General features: G+C 38.9%; 1 protein-coding gene and 1 pseudogene across 1 annotated transcript in view; one reads left to right on the top strand and one right to left on the bottom strand.

Moving 5' to 3' along the window:
• DPYSL3 (dihydropyrimidinase like 3) overlaps positions 1 to 1,716 on the bottom strand; it is a 108,057-nt gene extending 106,341 nt beyond the window's left edge. Inside the window, exon 1 of the mRNA XM_077137342.1 lies at positions 1,060 to 1,716. Within this exon, the coding sequence (XP_076993457.1) occupies positions 1,060 to 1,440 (381 nt within the window). The 5' untranslated portion in view covers positions 1,441 to 1,716. The remainder of the gene's footprint in view (positions 1 to 1,059) is intronic.
• On the top strand, positions 1,439 to 26,292 carry LOC143664303 (ribonucleoside-diphosphate reductase subunit M2 pseudogene; annotated as a pseudogene).

A 26,292-nucleotide genomic window follows, 5' to 3' on the forward strand; every position in this document is an offset into this window, starting at 1 on the left:
CATGTCCATTTAGTTTAATATTTATAATGGTATTAGTGCACAATAATATATGCAAATGGACTTTGTGGCCGTTACTTAGACAAGGGTGACAGGATCTGATTGCTATTGTTTCCCAACCCCAAAGCATCAGTTTGAACTTTGAATTCTCCAACCTTGTCCTAGGCCCTAAATTTTCTCAACTACTTCTCTGATTTTTCACAAGATAAACAAATAAATCAGGGCCAGCAGGATTTCAATGCCATCCCTTCGGTGAGTTGAGTGAGACATGAGTTTCTCAAAAGTACACATACAGACCAACTTGCCGTTGGCACATGTAGGAACAACAGAGAAGATTTTGCAGCTTGTGCTAGTTTAATGTGCACACTTACCACTCTTGTCAACTTTCAAAAAATACAAAGATATTCTACCACAGGCAGCTGAATCCCTCTGGTACCCAGTCTTCCGCTACGCTAAGTACACAAATGTACCCTTTACAAACACAGATGTGAAATGTCGTGCTGGGACAGGAGCACGGAATAGACCTGCCTGTTTAGTCTATGGCTCCACACCCAAAAGTTTCAGGAACAAGGCTAAGGTTTGAAGAGCACGAGAGGAGACGGTCCATTCTGTATTTTCAGCCAAACACTAAGGAGATGACCCCATTTTCCCGGCATCCGTCTGCGCTCCGCCCCGGTGACCCGGGTAGGGACCTAGTCTAGGGCCAGAGGGGAACAACACGATTGTGCTGGTCGGTTACTCAGACAGAGGAAAGGGCTGGAAATCACTAAGCCTTCCCGGGTTGGCCGGTCTGACACACCCACCGAGAACGGATGGCCCCAGAGCGCTTGTGGAGCCTGGCAGGGGGCCGCGCGCACCCCTGCCCCGCGCACACAAAGCTGCTGCATCTGGGGGCACATCCGAAGCCTGCGTCCAGACTCGGAGGTCCCGCTACGTTCGATCGTTAGTATGCCCTTTTCCTCTTCCTCGTCCCGCGACCCGGTGCAAAGTGAGCGGGAGAAAAGTTGTGCCGAGGCTATGGCGCCCAGGGCTGGCACAGAAGAGACGCTCGCGCCCCCTTACCTTGTCCTTGGGGCCGAGGTTCTGCAACACCTCCTTGCCGGTGGCGCTCCGGATCTCTACCCCGGCGGGCGCGGGCGGCGCGGGCTCCGGCTCTCTGCACTCCTCCCGGCCTGGGCCCCTCCGTGGGGTGTCCCCCTCGAGCCCCGGCCTGCTCCCGGGACTGCGGCCGCTGCCCTGGCTGCTCCGGGGAGTCTTGGCGCCCCGCTGCCCCACACTCAGGGCATCGAAATCCAGCGTCTTGCTCTCGAACGCGCCCTCCACGTTGCAGAACATGCCGCCGTACTTCTGCCGCGGGACCTGGTCCGTGGTGCCCGGTCTGGCCAGGTACACCGGCAGATCGTCTTCGTGGGAGCTGTCCCAGCCCCTCCGACCCGAGGCCATGGTTCAAGCGCGGCGGTGGCCCGAGGGCTTTCTTCCCCAGAGGCGGAAAGGGCAGCCGCCGGCAGCGTGCTCCGAGCCACAGTGACCGGGGAGGGAGGAGGCGCCTGAGCCTTCGCGCCAGAGGCGGCAGTGCTGCTCCGATTCCTGCCTCTGTCCCCAGCGAGCCCGAGAGCCAGCAGCGCGGGCAGGAGCAGAACCTCTCGCCCTCAGAGAGGAAACCGCCCAGCCGCACCTCCTCAGGCACCCCCAACCCGTCGTGGTCTCACAGGCTTACGCATCGTTGTTGGCCATCACAAATACAAATTCCAAACTTGGCACACGCGCGCGCACACGCACACACTCCCTCCCTCCCCCCGCTCACGCAACAACCCCGAGACTTGTTCCATACACTTAGATATAATTCAGATGTCACAGAAATATCCAAACCCCAGAACTTGACTCACTCACATATGCACACAAATCCTGCTTTACCCACACTAACCTCTCAGTTTGCTTCATAAGCACAAATCTATCTGCCCCACTCATGCACATAAACTCAGTTGATCCATATGCATTAATCCTACCTCCAAGTCCTGATTTACAACTAACAGACACAAACTCAGGCTTACCACACACACTCACAACGCTGGATTTTGCTTACCCATGACCTCAGATTTGTTTCATCCTACTCTTACAGTTGTCTCACAAATATACCCAATTCTAGAATGATTGCCTCACAAACCCATATCCTCCGGTGCACCTCATGTAAGGAATTCTTGAATTGGCTTACATACACACACACAGAAACCCACTGACCTTGAAATCACAAAAGCCTATAATTGACTGAGATGAATTTACACAGAAACCCATTCTGACCTCATATATACAGTCCTAGGCTTTGATTTTACCCCACCCCTAATTTGCCTCATATGCAATTGCTTTAAAGATCGCAGATGTGCACACATCCCTAGGTTTTGCCTTGCAAAATAGCCTCTCCCTGTTAATAAATCCCAGACTAATTTCTTACCCACCATTATAAGTCCAGGTTTACACTCTCTATCAGAACTCTAAACTTGGGCTCACACACAAACCCAGATTTACCTTACAAAGGCACAGTTCAGTCCTTCGTGTACAGCCAAAGGCTTTGCCTTCAGTGTCACACAGGCTTTGCCTATGAATATGCATTCACTCCCAACCTCATATTCTTCTTTCGTCCACCCACATATATTCTAACTAGTACTTTATGGCAGATAAACAAGTCCACCCAAGCAGAGCTTGCAGCATCTCAGCACACACAGCCTAAACTCAGACACTCCCATGCCCAAATTAAACTGCTTATTCAACCAACATGAATTGAGTGCCTACTATGCTCTTTCACAAGGTTTTGGAACAGCAGTGTTAAATTATACTAGCTATACTAACTATACTATCTTGTTAGTATATTTAACAGTTAACTATAGTTAATATAGCTAGTATAGTTACCCAAGCATTTTAGAAGCACAGTCATTCACTGTTCTGGTCAACATACTGAACTTTATTTTCTGACCACCCTTCCCCCAGCCCCTGTCACTCACCACATCATAAGCTTCAAGAAGGCAGAGATCTGGTCTGTCACATTTACCTTTGCATATTTTGTACCCAGATCATCAGCAAGCAAATAATAGATGTTCAATAAATGAATAAATTCACTTTTGAATGAATGGATGAAAGCAAAAACAACAGGGAACATTTATAGAGCGACTATAATGGTTTGTTTTACTCATTTAATGTTCATAAGCATATGCCAGGCTCCTTTATATACACAGACACAATCTTTGAAGGCACTGCACTGAACTCAGTGAGCTGAAACTCTGAATCTCAGTTTTGGAGTAGGGTATTGGCAACTGGGATCTCAGTGGCCTGCCTGTGATAGCCACAAATTGTGGGGGGATGGAAGTCAGCTTAAACTACAAAGACAATCATGTTGACAATTGGCTTCTGCCAAGTTATACCTACTCACAGTGAAGAGAAAAGCACCTGCTAAACAGTCTGCGCTCTATCAAAATTACTCATGATTCCTTAAACTGCAATCCTCTGAGCAGCTGCTCCTGTTTAACAAATGATGATTGGTGATGCACTCCGAATTTCAAGCAAGAAATCGGTAATACAGGCCATTCTTTCCCTCTCTGCTCACTGAGGTCATTTCCTTTCTCCCGCCCATTGCTCTCAATCCCTTCTCCTCCCATAATTTACTCACATACTTTTAGGAGGATACTTGCTACATATCAGCCAAATCCTGGGCTCCATCCTCTGCGGAACTTAATTCTAGTGGGGAAAAATATACAATAAATAAGAAAGATCAGTTCAGATAGTTGTAAGAGCATTGAAAAAAACATGATAGCCAATTTTTAGATTGGTTGGTCAGGCAAGACTTAAGAATTCCCCCTCTGACACCCTATAAGCATGTGGGGCAGCAGCCCCACTAACAGCAGCCACAGAAGGCGACTATCCAACATCTGTTAAGAATTTTTTATGCACCAAGCTCTGTGTTAAGGACTTCCCAGACAATATCTTAATTAATCTTAGTAACACTGTAAGTCAGGTATTATTACAATCTCTTGTTTTTACTAGCAAAGGAGTTGGGGCCCTGAGGAAATGCCCAGTGTCATAACTTGATGCAAGATGTGTGCAAAGAGAACCTAAGGCTTCCCCTGAGAGGGGGCACATTCAGAACATAGAGGTATGCTTGCGTGTGCATGGGTGCAGGGGCAGAGGCATACACACAGGACTTCCTAGTTGGAGGTGAGCTGCATTGTTAGAACTGCATTGCCTCACCACTCTGTCTGATGCAATGCATATGTCCAATAGTTAAACTTGTTGACTAAACAGCATATTTAAAAGTCAACAGCTGAAGGGATTGAGAGAACCTTCTTGACCAAAGGGGGAAGAGTGAAATGGAACTAAGTGTCAATGGCTGAGAGATTCCAAACAGAGTCGAGAGGTTATCCTGGAGGTTATTACGCATTAAGTAGATATCACCTTGTTGTTCAAGATGTAGTGGAGAGGCTGGAGGGAACTGCCTGAAAATGTAGAGCTGTGTTCCAGTAGCCATGTTTCTTGATGATGACTGAACAATGATATAGCTTTCACAATGAGACTCTGTGAATGTGAAAACCTTGTGTCTGATGCTCCTTTTATCTACTTTATCAACAGAAGAGTAGAACATATGGAATAAAAATAAATAATAGTGGGGAACAAATGTTAAAATAAATTTAGTTTGAAATGCTAGTGGTAAATGAAAGCGAGGGGTAAGGGGTATGGTATGTATAATCTTTTTTTTCTCTGTTATCGTTTTATTTCTTTTTCTGTTGTCTTTTTATTTCTTTTTCTAAATCAATGCAAATGTTCTAAGAAATGATGAATATGCAACTATGTGATGATATTAAGAATTACTGATTGTATATGTAGAATGGAATGATATCTTGTTTTGTTTGTTGTTAATTTTTTTAATTAATAAAAAAAGTCAACAGCTGAGCTGCATATACACGTGTGTTTAGTTCAGAAAGCAAACGCAGATGATTAAAAAGAAGACTGAAATGGGAATGACTGGTCTGCCCCCATTTCTGTAGCTATGTATCTTCTTTAAGCTGTTGGTGTCCCTGGGCTTTATGTTCACCTGACCAGTCTAACAGGATATTTAGGACTCCATTCCTTGAGCCAGGCGATGTGCAGAGAATTTCATATGCGTGCCTTAATCTTCAGAACAAACCCATACGGTCATTGTAATTATTTTGCCCTTTTTACCAGAGGAGAAAATGAGGCCCAGAGAAGTGTTGGAGCTAATACTTGAAGCTGGAATGCAAACTTTCTACTAGCTGACTCCACAGCCGGTGTTCTTAAAAAACACCACATAACAGAGCTCTGTTGTGTGAATCTGATGAGATAACAAATGGAAAGACCAAAAGTAAGGTGTTAACGAATGCAATAATTTTACGTTCACTAGTTGTTCTCCAGCAGAGGTTAACTTGCCTTAAGACAAACACTCACATAAAGAGATATCCGACTGATCTCCTGTTAAAAGCATTAGTCCATGAACACATGGCGATTTTGCCATGGCTTTTTCTAGTAAGGCAGAGAACACATCACTGGTGACAATCACAACCCTAGGAACTACAGTGGGCCTGTACACAACTTTAGTTAGACTCCCCAGTGAAAAAGTTATCTGAAACGCTGTTCCAATAGAAAACTATTCTGCAACGTGGACTATGAAGTAGAGCTTTCAACTTGTCAAACATCCGATTAAATTTGCATTTCTTGTAACTCTGCAGTTAATCCCACATCACTTTGCATGGAGATCTCTTGTGATGCCAGTCCATGGCATATCCAATTACAACTTTCGGGAAATGTATTCCAGAAGCATCTTCTATTACCTATAGATCAGCAGAGGCAGAGACTCCTCGACAGTAAGCAGGATCATGTGCTGAGTGATCTTAACAGGGCAGCACACAGAATATTTTTTATGCAAAAAAAAAATTACACTGCAAAGATAAATTGCACAATTCTTGAAGGCAAAGATCTATCCAACAGAAGATAAAAATTTTAAACTCACAAAAGCTGGGCCTTCATACTTAGAATGAAGGAATTATATGGTGTCCCTGGACTCAACAGTGAATTTCAATATTTCTAATCAAAGACCCATGCTCTGTCTGTCCCTTCCTCCGTCTGAATTGCAGGAATTTGAGTCAGCAATATCTTTTTCCTACTTTATAGGCACAGAGATTAGCAACCTCATTTTCCACAGCTATATAAATATAATCTATGCATGGACAAAGTTTGCAAAATGTTTAGCACTCTGCAGGCACACAGTAAGTGCTCAGTAAGTTTTAGTTCCCTTTTTCCTCAGAGGATATTTGAATATACCAATATCATAAGAGAGTACATTAATGAGCTTGAATATGTCCTGTGACTATAGCTTTGCAAGTTTTGATGGAACAAATTGATGCTATAATAATGTTTTGTATAAATGTTAAAAATGACTGCTATTTGCAACATACTTTCATCACACCCTAAGAACTTTCCTGACAGAATACTATTGAATTTCAGTTCAATATTTGGTGACCAAAGTGTTCATTGGAAACCTAAAAGCAGGTTGTTTATCAAACATGTGCAAAATATTTAAATAATCCAATAGTTCACAGAGGAAAACAATCCCTATTTTATGAATGTGTACATTTGGGGGAATAAAAGACTATAAGATTATATATCAAAATATTAAAAGAGGCTGGTTGTTGGATTTTTTAGTAACTTTTAGTTTCTTCTTTCCTGCTTTTCTATATTTTTCAAAATCTTTATGTTACTTTTATAATGATAAAGTATATTATTTTTAAATGTATATCCAGGATGTTATTTTAGCGAAAAATACATTTGTCAAGCATGGTGAAAATTGCTGATGGAGAATTATTCCACCAAGCTGTTATCTTTCTATTATAGTAAGAAGATATACTCCCTGAAATGAAAAATAAAAATACAATAAAATTAGACTCCTCATCACAGTCAAGCTGTCACCTCTCGCAAAGCATCTTAGAATGTAGACAGCCAAATAGGAAAGTGGTAATTATGATGAGGGCATGAAATGAGGGCTTACAAGTGTACTCAAGGTAAATCCTTTCTACCAAAGGATTAGTTAATAAGACATGACATAATCATCTTCCTTGTGTGGAACTGTTGATGTTTTCTTCCTAATTTTAGGCACCAGGCAACTTTCTTTGATGGCATTATTCTCAATTGTTTGAAAGTGAATTCCAATGACAGAATTTTCTTTTGCCTTAAGTGGGAAAGAGGCAAATGTTGAAATAGTTGCTGACCAGTAAATTGCTGACATCCACTTCTAATGTACTAATGCTCTGGTTTTCTTTAGGCAGATTCACAATCTCCTAATTCTGTAAATGAAAATCTCTAAGTAAAGGCCACACAACAAACTAGGTTACAGGATTAAACGGGGAGGTGGGGGGTGGGGAGCACAACAATTTAAAAAGCTATGGCCTATCCAATCTCTTTGGCGACCACAATGCCTAACAATAAGTTTCCAAAAAATACACTTCTTAAAATTTTTTCAATTACTTTTATGTATTTTTCCCATTTACAAATATAACTTGTTGAATTTACATAATTTTTATAACAGTATCATTCTAATTTTTAAAAATAAAATAATTCTCTAATTTTCCCTAAACCAAAGATAAAAATAACAATAATGAATCCTTTGTTTATCTCATCCTCCCTCCCTTCCTGATTTCCTTCCTTCCTTCCTTCCTTTTCAATGAAAATTTCAAAACTACAGAAAAGCAGAGGATAATTTAGCAAATTCCCATGTACTCCCTATTTACAGTTTATAAACATAAACTTTTCATCATATTTTATTTATATACTTCTACGTAATAAAATATTATAGAGTTCAAGTGCCCTGTTACATCTCTTTCTCCATCCATCTGAAAAAAAAACATTAACTTATATTAATCCTTCTTTTTTTGGAGTCTGCTATCTATTGGAAGCTGATGTTTACATCTTGTAATAGTAATTTTTGAAATCCTTTCTCCTTATCATGTAATGATTGTTTTAGTTTAATTACTTGCTTTAAGAATATGTACAGCAACCCTCCTTCTGTTAGAAAGCTGAGACTTGCAGCAATAACATTTGGGTTTCTCCTGCTAAAAGAACAGTAATCACATCTCGTGCATCGAAATTTCAACTCAAATCCTAAGAGGTTGATGTTTTTAAAACCCTGGGCTTCTGCATCAGCTGATACTAACTCTGTTAGAGACAAGGCTCAAAAGCCAACCATTTTGCTCTTATTAAGAATATTTTTGTTATTATTGTAGCATGAGTGGCTCAAGGAACCTGGACGTAAAACTTACACTTAAACATTTTAAAAGATGACTTTTATTTTTGTCCCCTTGAGCCTAGACTAAGTGATGCACAAAAAAGGTAGTCACATCAAATGACAGCCTGGAAAGAGAAGCTCCTTTCATTCCAGACAGAAACTTGCTGGCTTCACAAGACTAAGGCAGATCCTGGCTCCAGCAGGAGTAGCAAACCAGCAAGAGTACAAACAGATACTAAGAGGGGAGAAAAATGGAAACATGGTGAATAATTCTTTCTCTGAAAATGTTCAAGTTATGTACAGATTTGGAAAACACAAATATATTAATAATGCCTTCTTACTCTAGTGCTTTTGTCTGATTTCATTTTTCTGTTAATAAATAACTCCTTGCGTAAGCTGCTCCCCAGAACATCTTTTCTTCCAGATCTTTCATAATTAAGATGAATGAAGGGGAAACAGAATCCCTTGAATGTTTCCAAGCTCTCAGAATGATTTACATTGGAAACATGAAGAAAAATGTCTTTAGGCAGTTGGTGTAATCACGTAGCCCCAATTTTCATTTCTTATTAAGAAATATCAAGGTATTTATGTGAAGTGTGATATGATTGAGAAAACCATGGGTTTTGAAGTCAGAAAACCTGGATCACATTTCTGGGTCTACCACTGGCTGAGTGAATTTGGAGAATTACATAAGCCCTTTATTTTTGTTCCTTCATCTACAAAACAGGAAAAAAAATGTGGGAAAAAGAAAGTGAAATGCTGCATATCAAGTTGTAACTGTTCTCTATAAATGTTGTCTCAGTTTCTTCAGTGCCTGTCCCCAATGTCTGTGACCTAGTAAGTGATCAATAAACACATGTTGCATTCATGTTATCTGACATTTTTTCTCCACCAAGGAATGGGAGTATAGATAGAACTACAGGTAGTATATAGCTGATTCCTAATCAAATTTTGGGGTAACCAATTTGAAAGACATATTTTAGAAAACCAAATCACAATAGTTTCTATTTCAATCCTAAAACTCTTAGACAATTCTCCCCTGAAGATATCCCAGTCCAAAGACGCATATGTGAAACTTATCATATAAAATGCATTAAAAGAGTAAGACACAGACAAATAGTTTTTAAGATTGGTATTTCTAGAAGGGCTCACATTGAAATGTGCTCAGCTTTGATTATGTGGAATCTAACAATTTATTTAATATTGAATTCTTAATTATGGCTAGTCATTGTGAATTGTTATAACATTTAAAATATAGTGCTAACTTGCTAAGGTGTTTATTTCTTATAGAAAAAAAATGTCAATTTAGCCATACACTCATTTAGTATATTACAAAATCATTAGCTATAAAAAAAAAAGGATTTTTTGGCTATAAAATTTACACCCACTAAAGGATATATTGCAGGGGGCATGGGTGGTTCAGTGGTAGAATGCTCGCCTTCCATGCAGGAGACCTGGGTTCAATTTCCAGACCATGCAACTCCCCCCCAAAAAAGGATATATTGCAGTGTTTTGCAATAAGGTTGGCATCACTTCTAGGAATAACTGGAACATTTGAAAATCAACTAATTCAAAATTCTCAAAAGCATACATTTATTTAATACGAAAGTTAGAAGCGGACTCTTTTATCTGATAAAGGATTTTGCTTTTTAATGCAACTCATTATAATGGTTTAATTTTAATTCAATTAGTTCTGAACTTAAAAAAATTAATTCTCAACCTAAAAATTTGAGTAACTTAAGAGATGGATCTAATTTATAAAATGTGTATAGCATTGTGGTAAGTCTGGTGGATGTAGAACTTGAGAATTATCTCAAAAATCAACCTAAGGATATAATGTTTTTAACTGGATTATTCACCGTTATGAATATCATTCTTTACACTGGTTGACAAGTTCATAATTACTTATTTTAAAATCCAGCAGTCAACAATTAAGATAAAATCTTAAATCATATAATGATGGTTAATTTTACCACATGGATTTTTACAACCAGTAATAATTATATCTGCATCTTGAGAAGTCTTTGATTCAGGAAAAGGCATGAGTGAAAATTCCCCATGAGGAAAACATCTAATTTTATTAGAGATGTGACTATTTCTGTACATCTTTAACTATTGCTCCCAAAATTCTATTTTCATCATATAGAAATCATTTGCTTATTTTATTTAACCTTCAAAGACACTGAATAATGTACAAGAAACCATTTTGAAAATTGTCATTGTAAAAAAGTGTGAACTTTTTAATTAGCTTTAGTCATCTTTTTTTTTTTTAATTCGAAGAGCCAGTTCTGTATAATGCCCTAAAATAATCTAAATGGAGAAGAGACAGTATCTGAGCCAAGTCCAACCTCCCTCAGTTAAGTGGGGAGGAGAATCCTGCTAAAATAACAAAAGGGAAAATTTAATCGACTCAATGTAATATCTATTTTGTGCTAGGGAATCTTAGAGCTGTTGGAGGAGTTTATGATACAGTAGATAAGACAAGTAGTCAAACATAATACGGATCAGAATGTGAAAAGTGTCATGAGAAGAAAAGAAGGCTAGAGATCAGTAAAGGCATTCTGAACAGCAAACCACATGTGAAAAAGGATGAGTGGGATTCTGACAAAGGGAGATGGTGAGATCATTGCTGGCAGAGTGAGAAATGGTGACAGAATAGTGAGCAATCCTGCTTGGCTGAAGAGCACCAGGCTTGTGGGGCAGTAAAGAATAAGTCCAGGAAGATTGCACAGGGCTCCAATGGGGAGGACCTGAGTGACAGAGGAGGAGTTGTTGAGTAGGAAAATCATGAGACAATGGGTCTCATCTGCCCTACAAGTCTAGCCTTAACTGTAGCCATGCGTTACTGGGTTTGATTTCAGCCGTAGCAATCACTTCTACATCTGCCCTCTGCCCAAATTTTGCATATTGTTGTCTGAAATCATCCTTAGGAGCCTTCTTCCTGTAACTTAAGACACCGATGCTTTTGTAGATACAAATTCTATTTGTTGCCAGACAAAGGTGGTGGATTGTTTTGCCCAATGCACCAGTAAAGTAATGAACACCCACCTGGAATGGGTGGCATCACATCTCCCTCTATTCAAAAGTTAATACCCACAATTGGGTGAGTCACATCCCCGTGGAGATAACCTAATCAAGTTTCCACCCTATAGTACTGAATAAGGATTAGAAGAGATGGTTGCTTCCACAAGATTGATCAGGATTAAAACATGGATTTTCTAGGGTACACAAACCTTTCAAACTAGCACGTACTACCCTGTGGACCTTAAAAAAGACATGTTTTTCCCATATACAAAAAACAGTCATTTCATAACAACATCAGAAAACCTTAAAGCATTTCAGTAACAATACAAATGTAATACAAGGTTAAAACCAGTACAGTCTCATCAAAGTCAGCTACAAGCATAGTCTCCCTAAGACAAAACTCTCCTCTGGCTCTGGATCTGTAAATCTCAGAAGAATTTCCATAGGGAGAAATGGAAAGAAACACAGGGCTGACTGGACCTAAGCCATTTTAAAAACCCTGCAGAGTAAACGCCATTAGATTTCAAAGTCTGAGAGCCATTTATTTTCGGGGGTTTAGAAAGCAGCAGTCCAACCCTTTCCAAGGGCCTACACAGCAGTCCGCCTCTCTTGGAATGCAACCTTGGGGGACACTGGGGAGACAACTTTTTTCTCGGCTCGACCCTCTCCAAGCATCAGGGCTGCACCTGGGCTGTCTGTAATCTCCAGCACACACTCAATCTCTCCATGCGGTCACAGTCAGACTCTCCTCAAACCCCAAGTGATGTGCTCCACCCTCTCCTTGCAGGCAGTGTGAGTCTTCTAGCAAACAGCTAGAAGGCCCATTCTCTGCCACGTGCTTGGGTGCGTCTGCTCTTCTGGCCTGCAGTTTCTTGACTCTGGATTTTAGCTTCCATAGTTCTGCCTCTGAAGTTATTTTACCTTCACTTTGTCCCTTTCCTGAGCACCCCCAGTCAAGACCGGTAGCAGTTCCTTTTATACAAGTCCCACAGCATTCTTGTCGGCTTTCTATGTAGCAAGCAAGAATCATGTCCATCAGACAGCAGGAGTTTGCACAAATCCTTCCTAGATAACTCTATTTCCAATCCTGGCTTTTTCTGAAATGGCTGAATGGTTCCACATTTGATTAAATCCATGGGGCACTATTCTCTGCGGTCTCCCTTCCATTCTGGAAGCCCAGAATGTTCCAGAACATCAATTTCTGGTTTCTTTGATTCTGAGAGTTCAGTTCTCCACTTACCTCTTTCCTGTCACATTTCACTATAAGATGGAAGGAGAAACCAGGCTGTACTTTCCACACTCAATTTGAAAATCTCTCCTGCTTAATATCCAAGTTCATGACTTTTAAAATCTGCCTTCCAGCCAAAGCCACTAGTCAACTTTGCCAGATTATGTGCCATTTTAAAACAAGGATCACCTTCCTTCCAGTTTGTAATAACATGTGCCTGATTTCTGTCTAGAGCCTCGTCAGAAGTGTTTTTAGAGTCACATTTCTAACAACAGTCTCTTCAAAGCATTCTAGGCCTTCTCTATTAAGTTCCTTACAAGTTCTCCAAAATCTTCCCTTTTCCATTTAAAAAAGCCATTCCAACATGTTTGGTATTTGCAAACTGCAGCAGCACCCCACTCTCCAGTACCACAATCTGTTCTATTTTGCTAGCTGCCGGAATGCAGTATACCGAAAACAGAACAGCTTTTAAAAGGGGAATTTAATAAGTTGCTAGTTTACAGTTCTAAGGCCATGAAAATGTCCCAATTAAAAAACTTCTATAAAAATGTCCAAATTAAGGCACCAACAAGTGGTTACCTTCACTTAAGAAAGGCCAATGAAGTTCAGAGTTTCCCTCTCAGCTGAAAAGGCACATAGCGAATATGGTGATGTCTTCTAGCTTCCACTCCAGGCCTCTTGCTTCATGAAGCTCCCCCTGGGGTGTTCTCCTTCATCTCCAAAGGTCACTGGCTGGTGGACTCTGTAGTTCTCGAGTCTCTGCTGCTCTCGACATTCCCAAGCTTTCTCTGAAATGCTTCCTCTTTTAGGATTTCAGTAAAGTAATCAAGACCCACATCTTCCTCTATTAAAAAAGTAGAGGTGGTCTCACATCTTCCTCTATTAAAAAAATATTCACAGTTGGGCAAGTCACATCTCTGTGGCAATAACCTAATCAAGTTTCCAGATGATGTGATTAGAGGTGATTTAATTATTGAGCATGTGCAGATTGATTGCATACTTAGTCACAGAATTTATGTAAGAAAATGGCAGGCTTAAAATGATAATAGGCATGATTTTTAGTATTATAATGAGGTATGGGTGACTTAAAGGTTAAAGTCTAAGCTTCTGCACATGTCAGGAAAGCCCATTTTGGTTAGACCCAGTTTCAGTTATTAAGATAATTCTGGACTTGGGGTGGGTTAGTTCTGGGCTGATCCAGGACCTTTCATTAATGAATATTAGGGGCTGTCTTTAGTGACAGTCGAAAAACTGGATAATGGGTACAAGTGAAGGTTAGTTACAAGCTTTTCACAAGACAAGGGGCATACAAATACTATCAGAGATCAAGGCAGCTGGATTACAATTCAAAGATTTCAGGTATAATAATTAAAATCATCCCTTAAATCCTAATTTCTTGGTAACAATTCCTCCCTCTCGTTGGATAATTATCTCTCAATCTTGAGGGATAGCTTGGCAATAACTCTTCTAACTTCTTCAAGGCTGAAAAGGGTGTTGTCACTAAGAGGCAGAGGGATGAAACTGGTTGTTGGCCTTGAAGAGTCTCGTACCTTCATCTCCCTGGAGATGTGACTCAATCAAGAGTGGTTGTTGGGTTGGATTTAGGTGGAGACCTGTCTCTACCCATTCAGGTGGGTCTTGATTAGTTTACTGGACTCCTCCTATAAAAGAGGAAACGTTTTGGAGAAAGCTGGAGATTGAGAGAGAGCAGAGAATGCTGCAGCACCACTAAGCAGAGAATCCACCAGCTAGTGCTTTGGAGATGAAGAAGGAAAATGCCCCCGTGGAGCTTCATGAAACAGGAAGCCAGGAGAGGAAACTAGCAGATGATGCTGTGTTCGCCATGTGCACTTTCAGCCGAGACAGAAACCCTGACTGTGTTCACCATGTGCCTTCTCACTTGAGAGAGAAACCCTGAACTTCATCGGCCTTCTTGAACCAAGGTATCCTTCCCTGGATGCCTTTGATTGGACATTTCTATAGACTTGTTTTAATTGGGACATTTTCTCGGTTTTGAAACTGTAAACTAGCAATTAATTAAATTCCCCCTTTTAAAAGCCATTCTGTTTCTGGTATATTGTATTCCGGCAGCTAGCACCCACTATAGAAAAGAACAACAGAGTGTTGGAAATTCAATGACTAAATCAGTCTGGCTTTTTTTGGGGAAAGTTTGCCTCAGTTTTTCCAACAGGCTTGAGTTGATTGCATAAACATTTATTAAACGACAAGTAATATTTTATTATATGTGACCATTTTAATTTTTTTATAACTACTCATTTCTGGTGTCAGCTGTGTTGTAATTTTGATTTTCCCTGTCATTTGCCATAGAGTGGGAGAAATGAGGACCATAAATTTTATGTATTACATGTGCCTCATCATCTATCCCATAGGAGAGGGCATAAAGATATAAATTTAAAAGGAATAATAAAATCCAATTAGACTAAAGAAAATTTTAGACATAATTCCGGTGCAGTAATGTAATGTTATAGTTCATGTGAAATATAGTAGTATTAATTTTTCAGTGGTTTTATGTAAATTTTATTTTCTCTCAGTTTCCCTATGTTCATTTAATAAAAGATTTCATTTTGTAAAAAAAAAAAGAGTCTCGTACTTCTGGGTTTCAGAGCTTATCTGGCATTGGAACAATCTGGAGGGTTAAGTCTCTGAAAAACAACCTTAATAAGTAAAATTTTATGGAGCCCAGGATAACTTTCAGGGTTTCCAGGAATACTGTTGGTTGGGGTTTTCCATGTTGAGGCAGTTTGTAATATCTGGCTGAAACTTGCGTCAGAGTAACCTCCAGAATGACCTCTCAACTTGCTTTGAAATTTCTTAGCCATTAAAACTCTATTTCTTTCCCTCATTGTGGTCACCTAATCCCATGATCCCAGGGCCAGGCTTCTCCCTGGAAGTCATTATCTCACAACACCAGGACCAGGCTTATACCTCTGGAAATCATGTCCCTTGTAGTGGGGAAGGTCAGAGTTTGGTTTAGAGAGACCACATTTGATTAACAGCAGAGGTTCTCTGGAGATGACTCTTAGGCATTATTCATTAGTAGGTTCAGTTTTGCCGTTACAGTAATAAGTTTCATATGGGCAAGGACCAAGACTGAGGCCTTGGCTTATTAAATTGGGAGCTCCTATTTTCTTATGAGCATTGCAAATACTGTTTTATTTTCTGCCTAAAATATCCTGAAATGCATCAGGGTATAACATTAACTTCTATAGAACATTAAGATATTCTTTATTCTAGGTTCTATAGCAAATAAAGTTGAATTAGGTTGTTAAAATAAATTGACTAGACAGATTAAATCAGACAGTGCGCCACAGTAAATTAAAATTTTGGACAAAATAAACATTTTTCTTTTTGTCTCACACAAAAGTTAAAGTTTTAAAATATAGGCAATATTATTTTTTTTTACCTTGTATTTTGATTTACCTTAGTTTTAACCAGATTAGTTTCAGCCACATCTCTAGTCTGAGTCTGATCTCTTTTTCAGTTTTTAACAGTTGCTGTATGGAATAATGCTAACTTTCAGAGCTGGAGAACTAACTTTGAGTCTCAGGGGTTACACAGATACTTAAAAGTTCCAGGGAACTACCAGGTTATAAAAAGAGCAAAGCGTTTCAGAATTTAAAGATAACAGTTAAAGCTTACAATCTAAACTCTAATTTTTATAAACATTTTTGAAATGAAGCCGCTTTCAGAAATAAAAATATTAGATAACTGTTTTATATTGGTAAATCATAGCAGAGGTTTTGTTCTATTTCATCCTTACACATGTACCAGAGTTGTGTTAATTAACAAATAAAATATAATTTATATATTTGTCCTGCTTCCCTTTTAAGATCTCTCCTTGTTGCAGATGAAGCTCTGACTTATAGCTGACCACACATAATTTCAGAGGAAAGCAGTGTGACTGGCAAGTAACTTTGCCTGTTGCTAAAATCTGTAGCTTTCCCTGAGAATAACTAAAGCCATGACTAACACCATACCATGGCTTATCATATAGATTATATCAGGATATAACATGGACAGTGAGGACATTGTCAAGTCTTAAGGAATTTTTAAATAATCTCTAAATATTTAACATTTTACTCATGTAAGTTTAGCTAACAACAGAATAGAAAAGTCCTTTTAAATACTGTAATATTTCTTAAACACTTCTTATGAAATATGTAAAACTATTTTAGCACCTGATTTTTACAAGGCGAAATAACAAATTCTTTGTAACAATTTTTCCCTTAAAAGTGAGACTTACCTTCTGAAATAAAGGATAAGGCCAACATAAACATTAAAAAGGATATTATTTGGACGTAAAATCTTTGTTTTCTAGACAGTGTACTTAGATGATTAAGAAAAACTGTTTTGTTTTTTTTTGTAAACTTTACCTTAAGAGCAGACTAACAATCCACATGATTTTAACAGGGAGAAAACTAAACTTTAGTTCTGTATGAATACACGCTTTGACACAAAAGCCATTCCAATACATGATTAAGAGGCTTTTTAAATTTTTGGTCAGCACTGACTACGACAGGCAGAATTCACTTCTATAAACCCTCTGTAACTTCTATATTTATTCAGGTCTTGTGGTCAGTGTACAAACAAAATTCACTCTTAATCAAGAAATATGATCATCTTAGTATGGGAAATAATAACAACACTACCTGTCTCACCTGTAGTTTTTATTTATCCAGATTGCACATAATCAGAAATAAATTTGATAACAAATTCACAAAGCTTTTTGAGTATGCATACGTCCTTCTAATGACAGTATTCATGAAGGGAAAAAGAGACAGAGATACTATAAAGTAATGGAAAAAGGAAGAAATTAATGCTTGGGTTTGGAACACTGCCAGGCATCTATCTATCTATCCACATATATTTTTTGTATGTTGTACAATGAGGGTCACATTTCATTATTTGTTTTGTATGCTATATGGCAGGGGTCATATTGCATCCTTTATCCATGTGAGTATCCCATGGGCCGGGATCTGAACCCAGGCCTCCCACATGGCAGGTGAGAATTTTACTTCTGAACTACCCTTGCACCCCCACATTTCATTATTTTTCCATGTGAATATCCCAGTATCACAACACCATTTTTTGGATTTGTTGGGGTTTTTTTCCCCCTTTGGAGTGCACGGGTCAGGAATCAAACCTGAGTCTTCCTCAGAGCAGGTGAGAATTCTACCACTGAACTAGGCATCTATATACTTTATACTCATAACACACAAATGATTACTTTGCAACATGCTTAAAATGACTCGGGCCAATCCAGCACTACCTTCAAAGGTCAGAAAGTGCCAAGTTTAAAATATAAACAGCTTTTCAATATTTAAGGGATTTATATGCAGAAAAAAACTTTAAATTTTCTCAACATTATTCTCAAATACTAAATAATACTGGGCATATGTCAGTTTGCAAAACTAAGGTATGGCTTCTTAAAAAAAAACTAGTTCAAAGCTCTACTTATTCTTACTTAAGGATCTTGAAAGTGTCATCTCTTATATGAGGTCTTCTTAGGTTATTCTTTATCTACCTGCTTTTAAAATTCTTGCGGCATTTTTATTCTTTTATCACTACTGCCTTATACTATGCCCTAGTGCATGTATATTCAATCTAGAATATAAACTCTTTGAAACTAAGAATTGGGCTTTCCATATTTATGACATTTACTGACAGAAATATACTGATAGGCATAAACAAAGCCACTAAAATTAAAATTTTTCCACATATTGAGGTAACAAATGGTAAAGTAACTAAAAAGCCTGATTCTCTGAAATCCAGACAATCAGGGTTATAAAAAAATCCATTTATACTTCTTACTAAACTTAACTGATTTCTTAAATAGGATATATTTGAAGCATCAGCATATTCTAATTTTATTACATTTTATAAGTGTCATCATTACCAGGTACAGTGCTCAGTTCATTTAAGCTAACCTTTCTAGTTAGGCTATTTTAAGAGGAATTTTGAGAATGTACTTATAATGCTAGCTTATTTTATGAGTAAGCTTATGTAAGTTTAGGCAGAACATACCTAAGCAGAATAAAATCACGTGTTCAATTCACAAATTTGTTACAAAATTCCTTTTATCAGAGGTTGAAAATTTTTTTGTTTGTTTCATAATATCTTAAAATTACAAACAATTTTAAAAGTACATTGACTATCAAGTTCTGGAGAATATACCGTGATTTTTTTAAATTTGTCCCAAGCCGAAATCCCAGAAAACTTTTTCATATCTTTCAAAGGCCTTTCATTTTACTTACTGAAATTCAGTAATTAGATTTTATTCAGTTACCCCATCCTAAGGTTATTCAAATTTTAATACTGATCTATTTACTGCAGTTACCATTGCAAAGGTAATATTGGAAAAAAATGATTTTCATAGTTATGGCCTATTTCATAGTTTTCTAGCTTTACCATTTCTAATCTCCAGGCATGGTTAAAAAAAAAAAAACAGAGAGAATTCTTAACTATACTTCCCCTATCTTTCTGTATCAAGTCTTTCCTTCTGACTGCCTTAGGTGTTTAGGTCTGGGGAAGGGATAGATTGCCCAGAAAGAATGAAGTCTGGCCTGTTGAAAGTTTTAGATGAGGGCCCTGGAATTTTGAGAGTTCCTATGAACTTCTTTGAACTATTTCCAATTATTAGATCTATTTCACTAAAAGCTGCGACTGGGGCAATTGGGAAAGGTCCTTCCCTATCCTAAAGGCAATATTTTGGCAGCTTTTTGAGGTATTAGGGAAATTTAGGGTGGTTTATTTCTAATGTCCAGGTTTGTTTATGGAAATTACAAAACTAAGGTTTTTGGATCTTGCTGCTCAGAGAGTTTTTTTCTTTTTCACTTCAGAAGTATATATGTATATATCTACCTACTCCAGAAGTATATACATATATATTATATAATAAAATAACATATTATTTTAATGTATTATTAAAATAAATGCTTAATTTTAAGCAGTTCAAATAGAGTTCTTTAAGAATTTTCACTAATTCGCTATTACCATCTGGAGGTATGAGAATATACCTCCTGTTAATACAGATTGTTAATCTGTATGTTAAGCATTTAATGCCCGTTTCATTGGTAGTTGGTGTGTTTGGTCTAGTGTGTTTGGTCTAGTTATTAATTAGTGTGTTACTTAAATATAGTAACTGCTAAGTGTCTTAAATTTTGTTAACTTGTGCCTTACTGCATTTGTACTGGTCAAGTGTAACTAATTGGCTACAATTACGGAAATTCTTTACAAAGGGAACTTTATGTCCTGTTGAACAGGCAGACAGACACAAATAGAAAGTTAGTTACACAAGAAACAGAAACACAGAAATACTTTTGAGGGGGATAAATATGGATTGAATGCATATTATCTCATTCCATTTGTATCTTTTTGCAGAACAATTTTAACAGTAATATGTTTCACTTTAACTGTAATGGTAGTTTTTTCATTCGAAATCATATTGAGACCAGATTATGTTACAGAAATAAACCTTTTTCTAATCAACTCATAACTAAAATCTTTCCAAATTTCAATACAGCCAAAAAGTTCCCTTCGTAAAGAATTTCTGTAATCGTAGCTGATTAGTAACACTTGACCAATACAAATGCAGTAAGGCACAAGTTGACAAAATTTAAGACACTTAGCAGCTACTATATTTAAGTAACACACTAATTAATAACTAGACCAAACACACCAACTACCAGTGAAATGGACATTAAATACTTAACATACAGATTAACAATTAAGAGAGCATTAAACACTTACTATAGCTAGGTAACACACTGGCTAGCAGGTAAACAGGCCTACTGAAATTCATGGAACACCAATTACTTATTTTCCAGGAGTACACTCAACAGACAAACTCAGATCAGGGCCTCAATCCCTGTACAGCACGGTAACCTAGAAATCAGAAGGTGTAGAGGGCAGACCAAGGGGGATGGTTCCGAAAGTGTTGGACTCGAACTGCCATATTACCTCCTTGATCCACTTTTACTTCTTCTTGACCCACTCACTCAGTCAGAGCAGAGAAAAACCCAATTGCCAAACCTCTAGACTAAACACAGACCAGTGACTGCAAAAGGCTTCGTGACTGCGCCTGCTTGTCCGTCGGGACAGGTTCCTTCATGATCGCCAAACTGTTACCAGACAAAGGTAGTGCAATATTTTGCCCAAAGTACCCAAATGACCAATTCCTGAGACATCAGGGTTTCAAAGAGAGAAAAAGTTTATTCCTAGGTGTGAGCACATCAGATGGCCTATCGGCCCAAAAATCTGTTTCCCCAAACTTCAGTAATTTTGATAGTTTTATAGCATCAAAAGATAGGCAGGGTTTAGGATAATGAGATCAGTGACCTCAGATAATGTAATTAGATGTGATTTAATTATTGAGCATATGCAGATTGATTGCATGCTTAGTCACAGAACATATAAAAGAAAATGGTGGCCTTAATATAATGATGGGCATGATTTTTAGTACTACAATGAGGTATACGTGACTTATAGGTTAAAGTCTAAGCTACTGTGCATGCCAGATCACATCCAGTTTAGGTTATCAAGATAACTTTGGATTTGGGTAGGTTAGTTCTGGGCTAAACTAAGACCCTTCATTAATAAACATAACAGGGTTTTCTTTAGTGATTACAAGACTCTAAAGTTGAGAAACTGGGTGAATAGGTACAAATGAAGGTTAGTCACAAAGTGTTATACAATCACAAGGACAGAAGATAAAGGCCATAAAATCATTATCAGAGATCAAGGCAGCTGGATAACAATTTAGAGATTTCAGGTATTCCCCTATGTCTACTCCAATATACCAAAAAGCAAAAAGGAATATTTAAGTAATGATTCAGCGATTAAAATCATTCCTTAAATTCTGATTTCTCAGTTACATCTTGACAATAATTGCACCTCTAGCTATCAGTAAATACATTTCCCACCCCTTGCTGAGTGGGTCTGAGAGGTTAAGAGAATGTTGGAGCATTCAATCTCAATGTGTAGTGCAAGGAATATTTGGAGAAAGGTTTAGAATTGGGAGGAAATTTTTCACTAGGGAAAGGGAATGTCTCTAAGGAAACTTTAGTGTATGTAAGATGAGAATTGATTTTTGGTTGGCAACATCACAGGTAGAGGACAGTCTCTGGAAAACTAGTGATTCAATGGCAGGGCAGATGGTTTAGAACTATGACTCATGAGGAAATGACCAGATTTCTGACTGCCTGGAGGGTGGAATGAGATATAAACTACAAGAGTGAATATCTATATCTGTATCTATATCTATCTGTATGAAGAAAAAGTTTCACTCCTCACATTCTCTATATATGAGAATGTATTCATTTTCTATTGTTGTGTAACATATTACCAAAAAGATTGTGACTTAAAATAATGCAAATTTACTATCTCACAATTTCCATGGGTCAGGAGTTTGGATACAAGTCAACTGGGACCTCTGCTCAGGGTCTCCCCAGACTGAAATCAAGGTTTCAGCTAAGCTTGTAATCTCATCTGAGTCTCAGGGTCTTCTTTCAAACTCACTAGATGTTTGCAAAATTCAGTTCCTTGCGTTTGTGGGACTGTCACCATTTTCTTGTCGGCTATCAAAACTTTCTCAGTTCATAGAGGTCAAACTCTCATCCTTGCTGCGTGAACCCCTTCACAGGCAGTTCACAGCATAGCTGTTTACTTTTTTAATGTAAGCAGAAGAATCTCTGCTGATCCGAATTGGACTTTCCAAGACCTCCCTGAACAGATCAGACCCACACAGGATAATCTCCTTCAAGTCAACTGATTAGGAACTTAATTATATCTGTAAAATTCCTTTAAAGGACACTGATTTGATTGAATATCTGGGAGAAAATACATATACCAGGAGATTGGGAATCTTGGAGGCTGTCTTAGAATACTACGTGCCACAGAGACATATTCCAGAATCTTTAATTAGGTGAGGATTCCATATTGCTGATTTCATTCAATGGGGAATGTCATAGAAAATTGGGTTGGCCCATATGGGTTAGAACTCACGTAAGAATTTAGTGAGCATCAAAATATCTACTGTTTATAATATTTAGGGGCCATATGGATTTGGTTATAGCCATATAACTCAAAATTATATTTTTAGTAAACACTTTTACTGTATACTCTCTAGGGAATCAGCACAGATGCACAAAACAATGGCGCGGTGCCTGGCAATACACAATAAAATACATATTGGATAGAATAAAATGTTTTTGCCTTATTGTGGAGCAGAATTTTTGCAGCCTTTGTGAAGCAGCAGGAAGAGCACGTTAGGGGTTCTGGATTCTAAATCAGATAACATCAGTTAATCATCAGTGAATGCTGAAGGAGACCACTTCAGGCCTCTGAATCTTTAAAACTTGCACAATGAGACAATAAACTTAACTTGTTGTGTAATGAAGAATGTATTCCCACAAAGAGAGGTCTGGTTTTTGATCTAGCTCCTGGGGGATAACATCTAAACCACTGGAATTTCCCCAGTAATAGGAATGCCTTTGTTATTCCTTTGGCCCCACTATACTGCCTGGCAGTTTATGCTAAGGAGATGACTCAGGGTGGGGGCAGGGACTCCTGTAGAATTAGGGTAGATGGCTGGCCATGCTGCCATGTCAGAAAGACCAACCATGTGATTAGAGGGTCTGGGCTGTGAGCCAGATGATATCAGCCCAACCTCTGGGGATGGGAGGGGTGGGAAGCTAGAGCTCAACCACATAGCCAATGATTCAATCAATCATGCCTACCTAATGCAACTCCAACAAAAACTCTGGACACCAAAGCTAAGACGAACTTCCTTGGTTGACAATATTCTTTGAGTACTGTCATACATCTTGGCCAGGAAGGTGATGCATTTTGACTCTATCGGAGAGGACAATGGAAGCTTCACACTTGAACAACCCCCTCTTCTTTCACCCCCACCCCCCACCCCAGACCTTGTCCTTCATTCGGCAGATCCTGATTTGAATCCTTTTACTATGATAGCATTGTAATCATAAGTATGGCACACTCCAGAGTTCTATGAGTTGTTCTAACAAATTTTCAGATGTAGGGGCAGCAGAATGCCCCCAATATTTTGTCACTTGGTCAGAAGCAAAAGTGGTCATCAGAAGCAGCACATTTTTGACTCGTGTCTGAAGTCAGGACAGCCTTGTAGGGGACTGGGCTTTTAACCTGTGCAGTCTGGGCTAACTCTGGGTAGTTAGTGTCAGAAGCCACCACATTTGTCTACCTTGCAAAGTTGTTGTAAGGATCAAGCAAGGTTGCTGTGAGGATCAAATGAGATAAAAATTGTAGAGATTATATGATGGGAAAATAAATATGAAAATATAGGGAGAAATTCTTAGGCAACATCTTGATGTATTATCAGTGGGACAAGATCTCCCAAACACTTACGACAGATAGGTCAAGTAAAGTGAGCAATAACAATGGCAGATTTGGGCCAAGTGTGGTCACGACAAGATGATTCTCTGAGCTTGGTCACTGTATTAGTTTTCTAAATGCTACTGGGATGCAATAGACCAGAAATGGAATGGCTTTTGAAAAAGGAATTTAATAAGTTACAAGTTTATTGTTCTAAGGCCATAAATATGTCCTAACTAAGGCATCCAGAGAAAGATACATTAATTCAAGAAAGGCCAGCGGGTCTGGAACACCTCTGTCAGCTAGAAAGGCGCGTGTCTGGCATCTGCTGGGGTCTTTGGCTTTTGGTTTCAAACAGCTTCCCCAACAGCATTTTCTTTTTCTTTTTTTTCTTTTTAGTATTTTTATTGAGAAATATCCACACATACAGTCTAACCATATTATACAATCAGTGGCTCACAATTGACAATATCACATAGTTGTGTATTCTTCACCATGATTATTTTGGGAACATTTGCATCATTCCAGAAAAAGAAATAAAAAGAAGAAGAAGAAAAAAAGAACCCATGCATCCCATATGCCTTACACCTCCCTCTCCTTGACCCATAGTATTTCAATCTCCCCAATTTTTAGCTTTATCTCCCCCTATTATTTATTTTTTAATTCTTTTTTTTAAACTTATCTGTCCATACTCTGGATAAAAGGAGCACCAGACACAAGGTATCCACAATCAAACAGTCACATTGTAAAAGTTACATAGTTACACTGTCTTCTTTAAGAATCAAGGCTACTGGAACACAATTCAATAGTTTCAGGTACTTCCTCCAGCCACTCCAAAATACCATAAACTAAAAAAAACGATGTCTATATAATGGGTAAGAATAACCTCCAGGATAGCCTCTCAACTCTGTTTGAAGTCTTTCAGCCACTGACAGTTTATTTTGTCTCATTTCTCTCTTACCTCTTTTGGTCAAGAAGAATTTCTCAATCCCGTGATGCTAAATCCTGACTCATGCGGGTAGTCTTGTCCCATGTTGCCAAGGAGATTTACAACCCTGGGAGTCATGTCTCATGTAGTGGGAGGGCAGTGAGTTCATCTGTCAGGTTGGCTTAGAGAGAGAGGCCACATCTGAGCAACAGAAGAAGTTCTCTGAGGGTAACTCTTAGGCATAATTTTAAATCGGCTTAGCCTATCCTTTACAGGTATAAGTTTCATAGGAGCGAGCCGCCGTCCTCACCTCTCCGTGCGAGTCCTTCTCGCTGCCCTGGGGACCAGCGGCGGCTCCAGCTCTCCGCCCTGAAGGGGCTCAGCCTGGCCAACAAGGAAAACGCGGCCCGGGTTCTCAATCCCATCCCAGTCCTGGCCGGCAAGACGACCGGGAAGATCCTCCCGGAGCCCGTCAAGCTGGGGAAAACTGAGGTACCTGCCCCCAGCGCAGAGAATGAAACACTTCGAGAGAAAACCCCCCGAGGCTTTGTCATCGTTCCTATTGAATACCATGATATCTGGCAGATGTAGAAGAAATCTGAGGCTTCCTTTTGGGCAGCTGAGGAGGTGGATCTTTCCAAGGACATTCACACTAGGAAGCCTTGCAGCCTGAGGAGAGATATTTTATATCACATGTTCTGGCTTTCTTTGCAGCAAGTGATGGAATAGTAAATGAAAACTTTGTGGAGCGATTTAGCCAAGAAGTTGAGATTACAGAAGCCCGCTGTTTCTATGGCTTCCAAATTGTTGTGGAAAACATACATTCCAAAATGTATAGTCTCCTCATTGACACTTACATTAAAGATTACAAAGAAAGGGAATTACTCTTCAATGCCTTGTGTGAAGAAGAATGCCGACTGGGCCTCGCGTTGGGTTGGGGACAAAGAAGCTACCTATGGAGATCGTGCCCTAGTCTTTGCAGCAGTAGAAGGAATCTCCTTTTCTGGCTTTTTTGCATCAATCTTCTGGCTCAAGAAATGAGGCCTGTTGCCTGGCTTCACATTTTCCAATGAACTTATTAGCAGAGGTGAGGGTTTACTCTGCGACTTTGCGTGCCTCATGTTCAAACGCCTGCTTCACAAACCTTCAGAAGAGAGAGGAAAAGAAATAACTATCAAAGCTGTTAGGATAGAACAGGAGTGTCTTAGGGAGGCCTTGCCTGGGAAGCTGATTGGAATGAGTTGCACTTGACTGAAGCAGTACATTGAATTCGAGGCAGACAGACTTATGCTGGAACTGGGTTTCAGCAAGGTTTCCAGAGTGGAGAATCCATTTGACTTTATGGAGAATATTTTGCTTGAAGGGAAGACCAACTTCTATGAGAAGAGAACAGGCAAATATCAGAGGATGAGAGTGATGTCAAGTTCAACAGAAAATTGTTTTACCTTGGATACTGACTTCTAA

The sequence above is a fragment of the Tamandua tetradactyla genome, chromosome 20 (assembly GCF_023851605.1).
Source record: "Tamandua tetradactyla isolate mTamTet1 chromosome 20, mTamTet1.pri, whole genome shotgun sequence".
Lineage (NCBI taxonomy): Eukaryota > Metazoa > Chordata > Mammalia > Pilosa > Myrmecophagidae > Tamandua > Tamandua tetradactyla.